The sequence below is a fragment of the Gnatocerus cornutus genome, chromosome 1, assembly GCF_029298725.1.
Source record: "Gnatocerus cornutus isolate USDA-ARS CGAHR chromosome 1, icGnaCorn1.1, whole genome shotgun sequence".
NCBI classification, from domain to species: Eukaryota; Metazoa; Arthropoda; class Insecta; order Coleoptera; family Tenebrionidae; genus Gnatocerus; species Gnatocerus cornutus.
In genome coordinates, this window is record NC_142233.1 from 27,322,894 (window position 1) to 27,340,331 (window position 17,438).

General features: G+C 31.8%; 1 protein-coding gene and 2 pseudogenes across 2 annotated transcripts; 1 reads left to right on the plus strand and 2 right to left on the minus strand.

The window, feature by feature from the left end:
* Positions 1–853: 853 nt before the first annotated feature.
* On the plus strand, positions 854–12,388 carry Fa2h (Fatty acid 2-hydroxylase). 2 transcript variants are annotated; one of them, XM_088037407.1, is made up of 7 exons: positions 854–1,069; positions 8,629–8,862; positions 8,922–9,147; positions 11,361–11,524; positions 11,855–11,987; positions 12,035–12,154; positions 12,202–12,388. In XM_088037407.1, the coding sequence occupies exons 2-7, from the start codon at positions 8,632–8,634 to the stop codon at positions 12,285–12,287; spliced, it is 960 nt and encodes a 319-aa protein (XP_087893533.1). In that variant the 5' UTR covers positions 854–1,069; positions 8,629–8,631; the 3' UTR covers positions 12,288–12,388. The 2 variants fall into 2 exon arrangements, with proteins under 2 accessions (XP_087893533.1, XP_087893525.1); XM_088037399.1 differs by lacking the exon at positions 854–1,069 and adding an exon at positions 6,506–6,597.
* Positions 12,389–13,051: 663 nt separating this feature from the next.
* LOC148181151 (peptidyl-prolyl cis-trans isomerase pseudogene) lies at positions 13,052–13,525 on the minus strand (annotated as a pseudogene).
* Positions 13,526–13,665: 140 nt separating this feature from the next.
* Positions 13,666–14,320, minus strand: LOC148181152 (peptidyl-prolyl cis-trans isomerase pseudogene; annotated as a pseudogene).
* Between the last annotated feature and the right edge of the window lie 3,118 nt (positions 14,321–17,438).

The window sequence follows — 17,438 nt, forward strand, 5'->3', positions numbered from 1 at the left end:
AAATTCTTATGTAAGACGAAGGAAATTGTGTATTTAGAAATAAAAAAAGCAACAAAGTATGTGTCTTTTCATTCAACCAAGTCTTAACTGAGTGCATTGTAAGTGTTACTGTTTATTTACTCATTCTAATAAGAAATTACACGCATCGAAAGCGGTAATAATCGAAATCATTCTATTGACTGCACGTAGTTAACACTAAACATTCTATGAACTTGTCGTTGGCCATGCAAATGGCTACTGATGCGTTACCATTAAATTATCTAATAGAAACTATGAAACTCTCTAAATCATAAAGTATTAACCAAAATTGGTTCAATAATACCACGTAATAAACATAGCCAGAATAATTCCAATTTACAACTAATGTTATTATTTTTGTCCTTTAGAAGACTACAAAAACGTTTTAAAAAATTGTGCAATTGTATGTACAGTTTGAAATGTAACAATACATATCAGTTGGATTTAGATGAATTCATTTACTCGGGAGCAAAAGACAACGAATGACGAGGCATTCCGCGCACAAAACAATACTAATAAACTCTGTTAACACGTCTGATTAAGATTAAATTCTCAAATCAGAATCTGAAACTCCGGAATAGTAGAAGTATGTTTTTCAGGCTGTCAACGGCGCCAAACTTTCCATGGAACCGCGTAAATCTTTCCTCTACCTTTAAATGTATAAAACTACGAAATATTTTACCTTGATCAGCATTTTACGCTCTTGACGCAAGATGAAAACAATTTTTTTCCTTTTACCAAACCGTTTCCTTTTTTCTGGACCTACACAACTATCATTGTTGTGAGTGTTATACCTCAAACACTTCGATTATTCGCTTTAATGCTTCCAGGCAAGTTCGTGTTTCAGTATCGCTCCGAGTTCCAAGGAAAAAGGACATCGCAAGCGTCCTATTTTACGGACTAAATGATTGCGTCGTTCGGATTAAGATAAGACGTTGTGCAAATTTATCAGGGATTTTGAGGTTTACGATTTAATTGGATGATGCCATGCAGAATTATTGCCGAATGAAATTGCACTGGGCGTTAAATGAAACCAGTACGTGCGTGAAACGTAAGTAATATTCAATAAGTGCTAGTTTTTTGAGTTTTTCTGCGTTTCTGCGTTGTTGATATTGATGGTGCAGTGTGTAGCTTGGAGTTTAAGGTGTTTCGTAAGTGAGTTGAAGAAAAATAGTCAAATAAAAATATAGATAGAAATGTAAGTGAAAATAAAAATTGATAACTTGAATTTGTTTTGCATTCCTTAAAATAAAAAGGTGCTCAAGTCCATGTTCGTATCTAAAAATGGCAAATAAAAGTACGATAAATGGTAGGTAAACTATCCGTATCTATACTAAACTTAGGTATAAGTAGTGAATAAAAATATAAATTAAAACTATAAAACAACCGCCATACAGACAAATAGATATTTAAGTAAATACAGAAAACTGCGAACTTTTGCCCAGATTTTTATTATTTTTTTAAATACCACGAATTAGAATAAACGTTAAAAATTCAATATTAATAGTATCCACCCACATAATGTAAAATTATGCAAATATGTTTAAAAATTAGTACTTTAATAATTATTATGAAACTATGTCATGTACTGTTAACTTATTTGAAATCGTCTGTTTCAGCTTTCAACGTGCTAAATTCAAAAATGATAAGATTTTTTTCCTAAATTTATTATTAATTATTCTTCTTATTGGTACGTTTTTTGTTTATTTTTTTCTTTTAAAATAAATTAAATGGTCGTTGTCTACCCTCGTGCAGTGGACAAGAGCAACCGCCGCCGGTGTCTTAAATAAGGGGGTGCCTTAATCGTGGATTAAATATTTCATTCTAATAAGAAAAAGAAGATACTAATAAACTTCATAGTTGCTTAAAATGAAACTATTTATTAACACAAATGTGTATTAGATAGCTACTTACCTTTAACATTCTTTACTTTGTGTAGCGGTAAAACCTATAAAAATGAAGGTATCCTATAAAGTAAGTCATATTGTACTATAAAGTGTCCTATTAAAACGCACAGACGCATTTTTACAATCTTTTGCAAATATGTACACGTGTTATTTTAGTTTCTTCCTTAACTGTTCTTAATTTTTTGTTTACAAAATTGTTCTTTATTAAAACTTGGTGAAAAAAGTGCTGCTCGCAAATGTACGGACATTTGATAGAAAATTTTGATACAAAAAATTGTCTAGAATACCAACATGAATAACGTGGTATTCTGACCATCAACTTATGTTGTACTTGAAGTAAAAAGATAACGCACGTTGACAATACATGTTTTATAAAAAAAAAAGTTTATAAATAGCTCCGATTTTCTAAGAAAAACTTTTTTGTTTCAACCTCAAAATATATATTTTTTTTAAATGTGTCTTTTCCGGCCTACAAATTTGTAATTTTGCAGGGTTAAAAAACGAGTTTAACTTAGTAACTTACCCAAATTTGTTTGTTGCAGCGTGAAAATTGTCAAAGTTACAAGCTATTTATTTACATTTATTTTGAAAATTTTTAGTCCATTCTTAAAATAACGAATTCCAAAATGTGTCTATTTGTCCCTATATAATTTTGAAATTATTTTAGAATTAAGATTTGAATAATCAGATAATAATAAATTCGTAGTTAATATTAAAAAAATCTTGACCCAGTAAATAAACCCAAAAAAGTGCATTTTCCTTTAGCTTGTACTATTCCTTTGTTGTTCATTTAAGCTAACAATTTTAATGACAATGCATGTAGGGTATAATAATTATGTTCGTAAGTACTCACGTATCAGTTTTATGATTGGTTGCTATTTTTCTTTCAAACGTCAAAAATATAAAATAATGACTATTTGGTATCCATATTTGTCATAATTTATTAAGCATTATACTTGATCAAACATTCATTATTTATTAAGTAAATTTATTTAACTCATTACACATCATTAAATCCAGAAAAGTAAGTGAAATTGCATCAGCAAGCTTACATTTAGTGAAAGATATAGCACTGATTTTAATTAGTTTAACTAGAATTTGGTTTAGAAGTAACTTTGAGTTTTGGATAATTCTATAATATGGAACAAGTTTGCAGTAAATTCACTATTCTTATGAATATTAGATATTATTTATTATACATACAAATGGTTTTTATTTATTTTACTGCACAGAAAAAACAATAAAAGTTTTACTATACTTACTTACAACGTGTTTATTAATAAAAATTAAAACTCAAACTAAGATCAAGGATTGTTTTATTTACAATATTTTTTTAACAGTAGATTACTCAACGTATGAGGTAAGCTAAATTTTAATAAGAAATGATCGTTCACTCATGAGCCAACGGCGAAAAGTGCAGTACTTTTTCTAATTTCGTTAAAAATCATTTCAGTACAACTAGAAAAATGCCAATTTTGCGTGACCTCTTTCTTTTTTTACGCACGTTCACAACTCCATAACAGTAATACAAATTTACAAATTTTCCCAGAAAACACACCACGTTATTAACCGACTTTGAAGGTGTAATCCATTAGTTTCTTTATTAACGCACCATTTTATTACAGTAGTTTTAACACACACTAACCCACATGGAAGGTCGTAAATTTTATTCGCATTTTACGAAATATTTGGTTTCTACCGATGTAATATGAGTTGGTAAAATAACTTTTATGTACTTAATAATAATTGGAATAAATTGCATTTTTTTGTACTTTTCTTGACCCAGAAATGTCAAACACATGTGTGCGAAAATAAATGATGTTTAAGAATCATTTCCAATAAATGTGCAAATGTTTGAATAAAAGCAGTGAGAATCTACAACTTTAATTTACATGACGCTCTCAAGGGAGTGATAGATGTCTCGTATTAGATTTCTACGTACATTAATCATATGGACTCTTCACACAGAAAATATAAATATTTGCTCAGATTTAGAAATTTAGAAAACTAGTTCACAACGTACATTGTCATATGGCTTTAATTTTAAATGAATAAATAAATTAAGTTCGTGGTTATCGGGGTTAAGTGAAGTGACTTTATACTTGCTATTCAATACTATATTATGCATTCAAGGCAATAAAAAAATTATCGCCTACTTATAAACTGTAGGGCTCAAGCTTGACATAATTATTAAGATTATTAAGTGGCGAGAATTTTAACTTTTGTAAAAAACTATTTTGAAAGAAAAAACGAGCTAATTAAAATGTGCACGTCACGTGGAGATACAACACAGTGCAACAAAAATTTGTTCCTCTTCATTTGATCTTATTTTTCGATTAAATACATTAGTTTAAACATGTTTTAAGCGTTCATTCATCAAAACTATCAATTTTGGAAAAAATATTTAAGAAAATGTATGCAAAATTTGTTTTTTTCAATTTTGGCAGCGATTTTTTTATGTGATTTATGTGAGCCACAAGCTCCTAGTAAAGTCCGTTTTTTTATTAAAAAACCACCAACACCGCACTCTCCCAGCACTTTACAACCGGCAACATCGTCGATGGTGACTTTTTGGTGATAAAATCAAATAGGTTAGCTGCCTAATTGACAATTTGATTACACATAACGGCCTTTCAGGCTGTGCCGAGTCTTTTCACTATTAAATCATTTGATTTGCAATCCAACGGGCTGTAAAAGAAACGTTTTTAACGGAAACACTGCCTAATTTTCAGAAATGTCAAAGATTTAACAACTTTTTTTTCACCAAAAATCTCCCTAGGCAACGTTGCCGGTTGTAATGCAGGGGAAAATTGCGGTGTCGGTGGTTTTTAAAAAAAAAAACGGACTTTAGGTGCAACCAGCAAATGGGACTTCAACATGATGGGAGACCTAGGTATGGAATCTAACGCGCTGCACTTCTTCTACACGTCGGCGAAAATCTACAAAAATTCTCCATTTTTGAAGAAATTGAGAAACGCCAACAATACAACAGCAACGTTACTATGGCTTTGAATACTAGATATTTAAATTGTTGGATGAAAAGTTCAGCAATGTTGCCATTTTCCTAATTTTCTTTTGGTCTTCCTGTGAAAACAGAGAGTCTGGAATTTTTTTTAACATTTTTTTGGTACTCTGGAGGACCACCCAAGGTGGTGCGCCACTTTCCGGACACCTGTATATTATCTTCTACACCAAAATAGGTAAAACAGGAAAAAAGTAAAGTTTATGTTCTGTTGTTAAAATCGATGTCTCGATAAAATAGTTGGTATTTCAAGTCAGGTAAGCGTAATTTATCAGAAACAAAACAAAAATTCAGAAGAACAACAACTTTTTAAATTTTTGTTACACTGTGTAGGTAATTGAAAAAACACGAAAATCATCTTTTTATAGTATACTTTTGAGGAGCTTTTCGAATTAACTGTGCTAAATTACAAAAATATAAAACAGACGAGACAATTGTTTATTATTAGACATTACAAGCGCCAAATAACGAAACGAGTGGTAATGCGGCTCGATGGCATTGCCGGAAACGTGCTTCGTGTGACCGAGCTTTTGCTATGAGCTTCTCGCGAAAATACTCGTACCAATTTTTATATTATTTTTTTATAACTGCTATGTATTTATTAAAAAATATATATTTCAGTAATGTTATCAAAATGCATGTATTAACTTAATTTTAATTAATAATTAATAATCAAATTAATCGGACAAAAACAGACGATACCTATTTAAATAATTGTATTTATTGCTTTTATTACTTTTTTTCGACTGTTTAATCCATTAATGCTGTTATACATTTTAAATAGAACTTCTAATTGATTAAAAAACAATAAACAATAAAGACGTGATTTTATACGCAGCAACATTTTACTAACATATTAATAAAACTAATTAAGAAAGGCCACTCCCAAATTAAAAGCTTTGATTACGACTTGACCTTTCATTCTATTGACCAGCTATTTTAAGCTTTCCTTAATTGTTTCCATAATCTTCTTACTTTATTTTTAAAACTAGAAAAACCCAATTAAATTTAATAATAACAAAAGGGCTTATAATGCACAATGTATTAAACAATTAACTCGTAAATTTACTTTACATTTTTATTTGTTTGTTTAAAGTGTTATCATCGCACCTTGACACAGCACTTTTACTTTTAACTAATTTATTATAACATGTAGGCTATTTCAAAATTTAAAATAAATGGTTTCAAAAATATTATCTATCTAGACGTAGATGTCATGTATTGATCTTATTACAAAAAAAGTAGAAATAGAATGTATTACTCATGGTCACGATGATTATGAGATAACCAGATTACTGATTCACTGATTTGGAATGTCATCTTTCATAAAATTTTAGGTAACAGGAGATATCTTATCAAAGCAAACGTAGAGCAAAAGGATTATTATGTGCTAATTTTAATAATTCATCTAACACAAAACAATTAGAATGTAATAAAGAAAAAGCTTAAATTTACGCTCAGAAAACTAGATGATAAGAGTAGGCACTATTGCTCAATCATTGAATTTCCTAGGTGCGAAAGCAAATATCAAACCCGCTGATAACAGAAATCATCGATAAGCGCCCATTTTTCGAAGGATACTCACCTGCTAAGTAATTTTCAGTAACTCACATGTGTACAAAAACGGAACAAGTGTTGGTCGATATTTCTGTGAGTATTAAAAAAGCTTCTTTGACAAATCTCAAACGCACCATTGCCTTATCGTGTAGTAATTGGCAATTGCGCCCATTAATTTTTAATTTGTTTTGGCCTTCGACCAATCGATGTGGATAAGTAAGATTATGACAGTAGAGAAATTACCAGCAAAAGACAAACCAAATGGATATTTTATTGATTAATTCGGTTTGTTTGCTTGTCCTCCTTCACTGTCAAATCGATACAGTTTGATGTATGCTTCATTGGTATAATTGACACACGTATTACGATTTAAAAGTCGGAAAAATATTATGGAAGGAATTTTTATTGTTCACTTCTTTTGATTGATCGTATTAAAATTTATTATTGGCATTGGCTTCAATTATTATTAGGCCATTAGGCCACTAGCTACTATGGAGTTATGTAAATGATAAACTAAATTCGGTTGATTGGCCTATATTCGGTGAGTGTGCATATAATGTATCACTTTTTATCTACCACACCTTTCACAACTTTTCGTATTTTTCTTTAGATTGGCAGTTCTTTGACACGCTGTTTTCGGAAATGTATTTACTCATTTATTATTTACTTCAAGCAATTCTTGACTTTCCGTTTTCAATTTTTACTCTTATCAGTTAAAAATATTACGGGTTAACAGCACATTTCTACGATTTTATCTTAACAAATAATGCTTTAAGTATTAGATGTAACTATACAATTTAGATATCTATGTATTATTATTAAAAAGTTTATTTTATTTAAAATTTATACTAAGTGACCCAACAAAATTAGATTGATAACAATGCAAGTTTATCGACAAAACAAACAGGTTTCTATGGTATCAATGAAGACCGTTTGTTTCCAAAATATAAAATTACATCAATATTTAACTAATAGTAATAATTACAGGGTATTGTAATGCATGTACAAAAGGAGTTTGGTAATTCCTTGTCATAAATTGAGCCTATTAAGAGAAAAAAGTTTTAGTACAAGTCTTTTTGTTTTCGAAAAAAATTAGGTACACATAAATTTTAATAAATTTGGTTGTGCGCCACTGATTTAAAAGTGACCAAAAATCGAGTTGCTGGTTTGAAAACAAGTCATTCCAGGTGCGCTTTTTGCCAGTGGTGTAGAAAGTTTGTGGATTGGGGTTAATTTTACTTTGTCAGTTTTCAGTTTAAAAATTGTTTTTTTATACTTCATACTCCTAAAATAGCGCATGCATTTCAAAAACACCCTGTATATACCAAGGTGTCTACTTTTTTGCCCGAGCAAAGGATTTCGGAGATTCTAAAGATCCAGCAAAATTAGAAAGCTAGGACCATAAATATTAACTCGTTATTAAATATTTGGCTTAATATATGCAATCCAAAATATGCTATTTTTATCTACTTGAAGGAAAGAAATTTAATTTCACAGTTTGGAAGCAGATGACATAATTGCATGTTCATATGTTAGCAGTAAAAAAATATTAAATACATTTAGAAGTTTCTTATTTTCTCTTCATAGAGAATGTACAAAAGATCCTAAAACAACCCCTAAAATTAAACAGGTTGGTAATTCGATTAGTGTTTAATCTCAAACTGTCAATAGCGTAAAGCATAGCTACCAACTATTTTGCTTAGCAATTTTGATTACCCCAGATGCTGCTTTTATCTACATTGTATTGACTCTTATATACGTAAATTTAATTGAAGTTTAAACAAGTTAGCGTGACTTCTTCATTACCTTGATTACAATTACGATGTAGTAACTACTGTAGCTACAAAATACAATCCTGAATTTAGCACTTACATTGTGTATTAGGTCATGTTATAAATTACAAAAATATAATGTAACATTCAGTAACAAACTCAGCCTTCGTAGTTCATGTAATTCGCCAGCAAACAAACACGCACATCATGCAACAAAGTAACGAGACGAAACTGTGTCACAGAAAAAGCAATGATTAACTTCCGGGGCATCGATTACGGCTATCCTTCTATAAGCATTATTTTTATCAATCTAATCACAGACCCATTAAATTATTACGTTCGATTTTTGCAGGAGATGGACGAAAGCAAGCAGTTTAAAGTTAAACATGTCGGAGATTTTTACAATATTTACGACTTTTTGAACAATCATCCAGGAGGCACAAATTATGTTAAACCATACGAAGAGAAAGAAGTCACTCAACGGATGAAAAGCACTCAACACTCCAAAGCCGCTTATTACCTCTTACGAGAATACAAAACTGGAGGACGTGATAGTAGTAATAAAGGTGATCAGGAAGATCTAGAAGTAATACTTTATTTTACTCTCAGACTGTGTGGTTTTATGGTAATGTTTGGATGTTGCAGAATCTTGTGGATTGGGATAAACCCATGTTGAGTCAAGTCGCGAATTTAGGGGCAAAATACAACGATTGGGTTATTTCTCCGGTAGATAGGAAACTAAGGTTATTCGGTAACCCAATTCTAGAAAATCTTACTATAACACCATGGTACGTCGTACCTTTGGTTTGGGTGCCCATTATCGTATATTTTATTAGCTTTGGGATGGACAAATACGTGCAACTCACGAAAGGTGAGTTTGATTCACTGATTATTTATTATTTAGGGCGAGATCAATTTTATGGAGTGCGGCCAAAGTAATCGAATCTGTCATGCAAAGGCATTAAAGGATTAAAAATTAAGATTTCAGCTTTGAAATTTTCAGGCTACATTTATATTTTACAAACTCAAGTGCCATTATTGTTTTATAATCGGTCCTGCTTCTATTCTCATTTTATAAGTACCTAGATGTCAGTTAATTTGATTAATTAGTTCTGATTTTATGTCCAATTTTAATTTTTGTGTTGAAATTTTCTCTTATTCTTAAGACAATTCTATAAAGTAATTTTTTTCCTTGGCCCAAAATTCGTAGTTGGGTTTAATAATGAAAATTCTTTGTTGTGTACTGCAATTTTATGATTTGGAATTTCAATATTTAAGCTACCTGAAATTTTTAACAGTTTCAGGCATATGAAAAGTTTTTGAGCATTTGTTTTCAAAATGATGTATAAAATAACGCTACTAAATTAAGAATACCAAATTACAAAATTTTAGAACTAGAAATACAAATTTCAGAAATTTTAATTTTTGGGATAAAAATTTCTAATAAATATTGTATCTTGTTCTTAGAACAAAAGTTACAAATATTTTTTTTTATTTTTAAAATAAAATCAAAATTTTTTATTGTCTATTAAATCTCATTATTCTGATAATTGTAACGTTAATTTGATAAATTTTGCAACTTTTGACAAAAAATAAGAAGAATATAAAAATTTTAGAAAATCTAATAAATTTCAACAATTTGTCAATTTTAATGCCAAGGTAATGTTATACGAGTTACAAATTTTATTCATTTTTTAGTAAAAACATAGTCTCAAAACTTATTAAACTTAAACCTTCGCTACATACTTACCAATTTTCAAAATAGTAAGTTGAAAAATTTATGTCTTACATAAACTTTAATGCAAAAAAAAATTATTGAATTATTATACAAAGTTTATAAATGTTTGTAAGGGTGGCTATGAAATGTCAAAGCCAATTTGCCGCTTATTACAAATGTGGGTTTAGAGTTTTTAACTGATATTTGTAGTTAACCTCAATCATGAAGCAAGGTAAATTTTGAAAAAAAAACTCTCCTAGTTGTGGTTTGAAACCTGAAAATCATAAACTTTGACACAAAACTGTAACTAAAACGTTGTTGATGTAAGTGACATTATAAATAATTTTCAAGATAGTTATATTCACTATGCAAACAAAGCGACAAAATAGTGCATGACAGGAATTCCAGAGCTACCCTTGATACTAGAAACATTTATAAACACCTTGTACTCATGCCTATTTAAATTAAAACTTTTCTTTAAAAAGTTATTTTTTATTGTTTTATATCATGTGATCTATTAAATTTCCACAATTGGCTTTGAAAAAAAGTTCATGTCGTGACTTCACCGCATAAGTCTTAATATTTAAAAACTAAATTATTTGACAGTTTTCGAACAGGAAACCGGTTTACGTTAAAAATGCATTTTTTATCTATGAAATAATTAATGTATCTATAAATTAATGGATATTTTTTTTATAAGTTATGGAGTAAGTCTTTTTGAACGACCAGAATCAACGACTAAAATAGAGTTTTTTTTATTTTATACTTAATGTAAACTGGCTTACTTTTGTTCTCCTCAATTAGTCATCAAATAAATAATTTAAAAAGTGACCTTTTGGTTTTTTCGCGTGATTAGTTTCTTTTTCAGTTGACATGTTTATACTCAAGTAGGAACATTCAAAGTTTGTCTTATTTAACATAAAGATTTTATCATTGAATAATGGCGCCATTCGCAAACTCGTGATAACATCCGGACAAAACATTTTCGAAGCACTTTTTAATACTTACTCGTATTTTATCGCTTTCAATTGATTTTATCGGTAAAAATTGAACAATTATTTTAATTTTAAAAAGAATGGATTTCTCACCTTGTATGATTGATTACTGATTAGTAACTACATACAAGTAAATAGAACCAACGTTCTAGGTATCATTGACGTGGAACACCCTTCCACACCCTTTTAAAATTGACTTAATTACTTGTAATAATTCTTAGCACGCATAATAACATTTCCAAATTAACTAAAATGAGGTTACTTTATACTTTTTTAGATAACACTCCAATAGATAACATCATCTATGACAACATCGTACTTATAAGTTTTCACGGAACCTAAATTCCAAAAAACCGCAATTTTATTTTTCAGATACGTCTCCAGTTTTACCCTCAGTTCTAAGCGTAACACTGGGGATTATCCTATGGACTTTAATTGAATATTCGTTACATAGATGGGTTTTTCACATGGAACCATCGGGAAAATCAAGAGCTATGATTTATGTACATTTTGCCATTCATGGCCTTCACCACAAAGTAAGTTCGAAGTTGATGGCTTCTCCCTCTTTTTTCCAAATTACTTCTGTCGTTACATAATTAAGAATTAACTTAGAAACGCCCTATCATTATCAACGATAAAACGCGTCCTTATTTCTTTTCCGACAGTAATGTTTATTTTCTTTGTCATCTAGCATTAGGTATTCCAATACGAACTCATCTGCTTACGTGTATTGGTCTTTTGTTGCAATTTAACATCGCCATGGTAATAAATGATACCCTCACATGTCCTGTGTTAATGTTCCAGCAAAATCATTTATAGTCATTTATAATTCACGATGTTCGACCCTCTAATAAAAAAATTTCTAGGTGCCTTTTGATCCACGCAGATTGGTGTTTCCTCCTTTTCCTGCTGCTGTCATCGCCTATGTAATATACCAGTTGTGTACCTTTTTCGTGCCTGAATCAATTATCATCCTTGTAATCGCAGGAGGACTTACAGGTATGTTACATTACGTATTTCGCTTCTTCTAATTTCATTATCTCTAGGCTACGTTATCTACGATATGATACACTTTTATTTACATTATGGCTCCCCTCAAGAAAACAGTTATTTTTACAATTTGAAGAGATACCACAACCAACATCATTTCGCACATCATGACAGCGGTTAGTTTGAATAAAAAAAATGTTTTTCCTAAGTTGTATTGTTACAGGTTTCGGTATAAGCAGTGTATTTTGGGACAATATTTTTGGCTCGGCTATTCGCCTGAGAAACCTTGCCATGGCCATAAAATGGTAAAAGTCAAATCGTACAAATTGACCAAGTTTTTATTGTGTGTTCGTACAATGTGTGATTTTTAGATGTTAAGGGCCTATCTATTGTGTAAATTTATTGTTATTGACGGTTTTTTGATTATTCTAAATATATTTTTTGATTTATTGTCCGTAAGAAATTTTATTGAGATCGACTAAAAAATTCAAAATGAGTCGTCGAATTCTAGTCAATATGAATGTCCAAAAAAAAAATATGATAAAAAATTAAACATTTCAGTGTGAAGAAATATAGGTTCAGAAGGGAATGTCACATAATCATCCATTGCAATCAAAAAAACATGATAAATGTCGCAGTTTCTCCTCCTTTGCTCACACAACTATGCTTTAATTGTTAAAATCAATACTTCGTAGAGATTTATTCTGCTGAAAATCACGCTTCTGTAGTCTTGTATTATAAAGGAATTCTTATGAAGGGAATGAGCATAGAACACTATCTCAGCGATAATGAAGACAAAACGCAGAGTCGTTTTTTCCCTATTAATAAGAGAGTCGTATTCATTTAGCAATGATAATAACTCTTGCCTGTAAAAATGAGAGAAAAATTAAAGTCGTTTACGACGCCCAGGTGGTTTCAGAAGGATTACAGGATTACAGTCCTAAATGCATAAATTCTAGACAGACGGCATAATCGATCATTTTAGTAAAAACACGACGAAGATAACTGAAAAAACTTTTAATCGTATTTTTAAGTGTACAAAACATCAATGTCAATAAAAATATCGCACAAATTTAAACACCACAAAGCTGACCACAATCTGCAACGACAATCCTTTTCTTTGGTTTGCCTGTCTCCGAGTTCCATCCTTCGATTCTCTTAACAACATTCATTCCTTCAACAACCAAACCAAAGACAACGTGCTTGTTGTCCAACCAAGGAGTCCTTCCAAAGGTAATGAAAAACTGCGAGCCGTTATTATTTGGTTTAGAATTGGCCATCGACACGGTACCCGCACTGGCGTGTTTTAAAACGAAATTTTCATCCTCGTGACCATCTTCGTAGATAAACTCACCTCCCTAACACAACATATTGGAAATGACACGGTGGAAAATGCTGCCCTAGTAACCGAATCCGTGTTCTCCAGTACACAAAGCGCACAAATTCTCAGCGGTTTTAAGGACTCTATCACTCCGGAGTTCAATCACAATCCGGCCTATAGGAATATTATCAACGGACATGTCGAAGAATACTTTTTCGAGACTCATGTTGTCTGGTTTCGCTGCAAGTTGTGTAATTACTGTCGAATTTTATCCCTACCTGCCTACAATTTTTTGTTTCTTACAGATAAAAGTCGAATTTTGATCCGTTTCTAAAAAAGAATTGAATTGAATATAAAACAACACAATTTTCATTGAAATCTTTATTTATTTTTAATTCACAATACATCAATCTAAATAAGAAAACCGAGCATAATTAAACATGAAAATAACACTAAATCTGGCCACAATCCGCAATGACGATTTTCTTAGATGTCTTGCCTGACTGCGAGCCCCATCCTTCGATTCTCTTGACTACATCCATTCCCTCGACGACCGCACCGAACACCACGTGCTTGTTGTCCAGCCAAGGAGTTTTCACCGTGGTAATGAAGAACTGCGAGCCGTTGGTATTTGGTCCTGCATTCGCCATGGACAGGATCCCCATATCGGTGTGTTTCAACATGAAGTTCTCATCCTCAAACTTGTCACCATAAATAGACTTGCCCCCGGTCCCATTATGCTTGGTAAAATCACCTCCTTGGCACATGAAATTCGGAATAACGCGGTGAAACGTAGAGCCATTGTAGCCGAATCCGTATTCTCCGGTGCACAAAGCACGAAAATTCTCGGCGGTTTTAGGGACTACGTCACTCCGGAGCTCAATCACAATACGACCCACCGGACTATTACCGGCGGTCATGTCGAAAAATACTCTTGGGAGACTCATTTTCTTGCTTGATTTCGGTGCAACTGGTGCGATAAAACCGGTAAACGTGGTATCTAATGTAAATTTATCCCTACTTATCGTTTTTCTTACTTTGCGATAAAAGAGGTTTTTGAAGTATTTGTACAAAAACGATGCGAAAAAGATTGAATTTGTTTCAAACGTGCATCGGAAGGTGTCGCAAGGTCGCATTTTCGACTTGTATTTTGGGTTGCCGAGCATCATCAAACGGAATCTTGAAAAGATAGAAATGTCTCCGTACTGGGGTACTGGTAGTATCTTATATTAGTAAGTTATCTCTGGTAATATTTAAAAACCTCACATTGAAGGTGGTTCGTCGGGTCTACTTTGATAGAAATGAACCAGCACCTCCTTGTACAATAAAAATTTATAAAATTGTTCGTATTTTCCAACAACCATACGAGAATCGAAATCAAAACCCAACTTGTTTTTTTGGGCCGGATTAGACGTAGTGATAATTGACAAGAAAAAAAATACAACCTCATTTATTTTGAATAGCGCATTTCAAGGTCATAATTTGTGAAAATTGTGGAGCTCTACGGCAAATTTACGAAGATTTATGCATTGGATTGAACATAAACAACTTTAAAGCCTCATTTCCACGGTCCGTTCTAGAGAGAACAGAATTTGATTTACGATGGAATTTGAGTTATTGCACCATATTTTGCGGTCCGAAAATTTGCAAATCCTATTGCACCCTTGGTTTACAATCCTCTGTTCCGATTCGGGCGGACAAGCTCGTTGAATCGCCGAACCAACACACGGACTGCTACGTTTGGTGACAACTAAACAGTTTTAATTACTCCACTTCTTTTAATTTGAACACTAATTTTTTATCATATGTTAACATAAGGTAAATAACACATATAAATGTGGATTAATTTTAATAAAGATGGCGATAAATGCAGATATTTATTTCCTGCATTGTAATTTACAGAATCATTGCATGAAAAAAGGTGGATAAATACAGGTAGGTTTCTTATCTATGTAAGTGGATTAACCCTTTTGGAGTAATTAACAGGCCTCTGTATTCTTATGGATTTAGTTAGGTTTATTACCTGGAGAGTTAAATTTTTTATATGATAGATTTTAGGAGAATTTACTTACACAACGTATCTGCGAAATAAGAAACTTGAAGGATCAATGAAGTTAAATAAATTCTGTACTGGTTCAACTCAACGAATCATCTTGTCTGTTCGACATCGGTTCGACGGACATTTCAACACAAAACCAAGACAGAACGGACAGAACCAACTTGTTCGTCCGACGTGTTATAATTTTTAGGAGAAATAAATAGCTACTTATCAAATAAGCTACGTTCGATATTTGAGAATGACCTTAAATCTTATGATTTGAACTTTTTTTTGGCCATTTCATAAGTAATAATCTGAAAACTGCAGCTACTATTTGACGTTAAATAACTTTCATTTTTACCAATCAATTGTCAGCAATCATGAAGTGCAATTAAAAAAAATTAATTAGGTTCTCTGCGTTTCGTCTCGGTTCTCTGTCGAACTGTCCGGTGCGTTCTGTCGTGGTCTGTGTTGAAATGTCCGCCGAACCGATGTCGAACAGACAAGATGGTTCGTTCGTTCAGTTGAACTAGTACAGAATGTTCTTAAATTTGTTTCATTTTATTTATACTTCAAGTTACTTATTACGTGGATATGTCAGCTATGGTAATTTTGAATAATATTCAGAAAATTTAATTCATAGAACAAAATTAAAAATTTAAATCTTCAGGTAATATCTCTGACCAAAATCCAAAAGATTCAATTCATAGAACGCAGACCAAGCATACAAAAATCCCTGTTTTTCGAACGTACAAAATAATTTCATAAGTTAGGTTCATTCTATGCGGCCAATTTTATTACTGTGCGTTCTGTGTTTTGTTCTGTGTTGAAATGTCCACCGAACCGATGTCGAACAGACAAGATAGTTCGTTCAATTAAAGCAGTAAACTTTGTATTGTAGGTAAATTCTCATATAAACCGTCGTAAGTCAGAAAGATTCAATTTATAGAACGAAATTAAAAATTCAAATGTTCAGGTAATAAGTCGGACCGAATCCACAAAAATACTACCTGTCGGTTTCTTCAAAAGGGTAAATCCACTCACAGAGATAAGAAACCTACATACCTGTATCCATTCACGCGTGTTTTCATACAATAATTTTGTATATTTCATTGCAATATTTAGCTTGATGTTAAAATAACTTCTCCACCAGTAAAATAATGTCAGGAATAATCAATTGAAATACAGTAACATTTTTTTATTCCTAATTAACGAGATTAATTATACAAAAATTCTGAAATGCATTGTTTATTGGAAGTTTTCTCCAAAGGAGCGGCTAATTTCAATTATTCTGTGCGTTCTGTGTTGAACTGTCCGGTGCGTTCTGTCTTGGTTCTGCGTTGAAATGTCCGTCGAACAGACAAGATGGTTCGTGCATTTGAACCAGTACAGAAGGTTCATAAATTTATTTTATTTTATTTATATTTCAAGTTACTTAGTTCGTGGATATGTCTGGTATGTTAACTTTCACTAATATTCAGAAAATTTAATTCATAGAACAAAATTAAAAATTCACATCCTCAGGTAATAACTGACCAAATCCACAAAAATACAGACCTGTCGGATATTTCAAAAGGGTAAATCTACTCACAGAAATAAGCAACGTACCTACCTGCATTCTTTCGCGCCTGTTTTCATACAATGATTCTGTACATTTCAATGCAGGAAATAAGTATGTTCATCTACATTTATCAGCATATTTATTAAAATTAATCCACATTTATATGTGTTATTTACCTTATTAACATTATGATAAAAAATTAGTGTTCAAATTAAAAGAATTGGAGTAATTAAAACTGTTTGGTTACGATCAAATGTAGCAGTCCGTGTGGTGGTTCGGCGTTTCAACCAGCTTGTCCGCCCGAATCGGAACAGAGGATTGTAAACCAAGGGTGCAATAGGATTTGCAAATTTTCTGACCGCAAAATATGGTGAAATAACTCAAATTCCATCGTAAATCAAATTCTGTTCTCTCTAGAACGGACCGTGGAAATGAGGCTTAACAGCCAAAGACCCGTTTGTGATTCAATTCAATACATGAACTCTCAAATTTGCCGGAGAGCTCCACAAATTTTACAAATTGTGACCTTGAAATGCGGTA

Excerpts from the sequence above, each read along its gene's own strand:
- Fa2h (XM_088037399.1), top strand. The coding sequence starts at position 6,559 with ATGTGTACAAAAACGGAACAAGTGTTGGTCGATATTTCT. Across the intron at positions 6,598-8,628 it reads AAGTGTTGGTCGATATTTCT|GAGATGGACGAAAGCAAGCA; the intron begins GTGAGTATTAAA and ends CGATTTTTGCAG. Across the intron at positions 12,155-12,201 it reads TTTCGCACATCATGACAGCG|GTTTCGGTATAAGCAGTGTA; the intron begins GTTAGTTTGAAT and ends GTATTGTTACAG.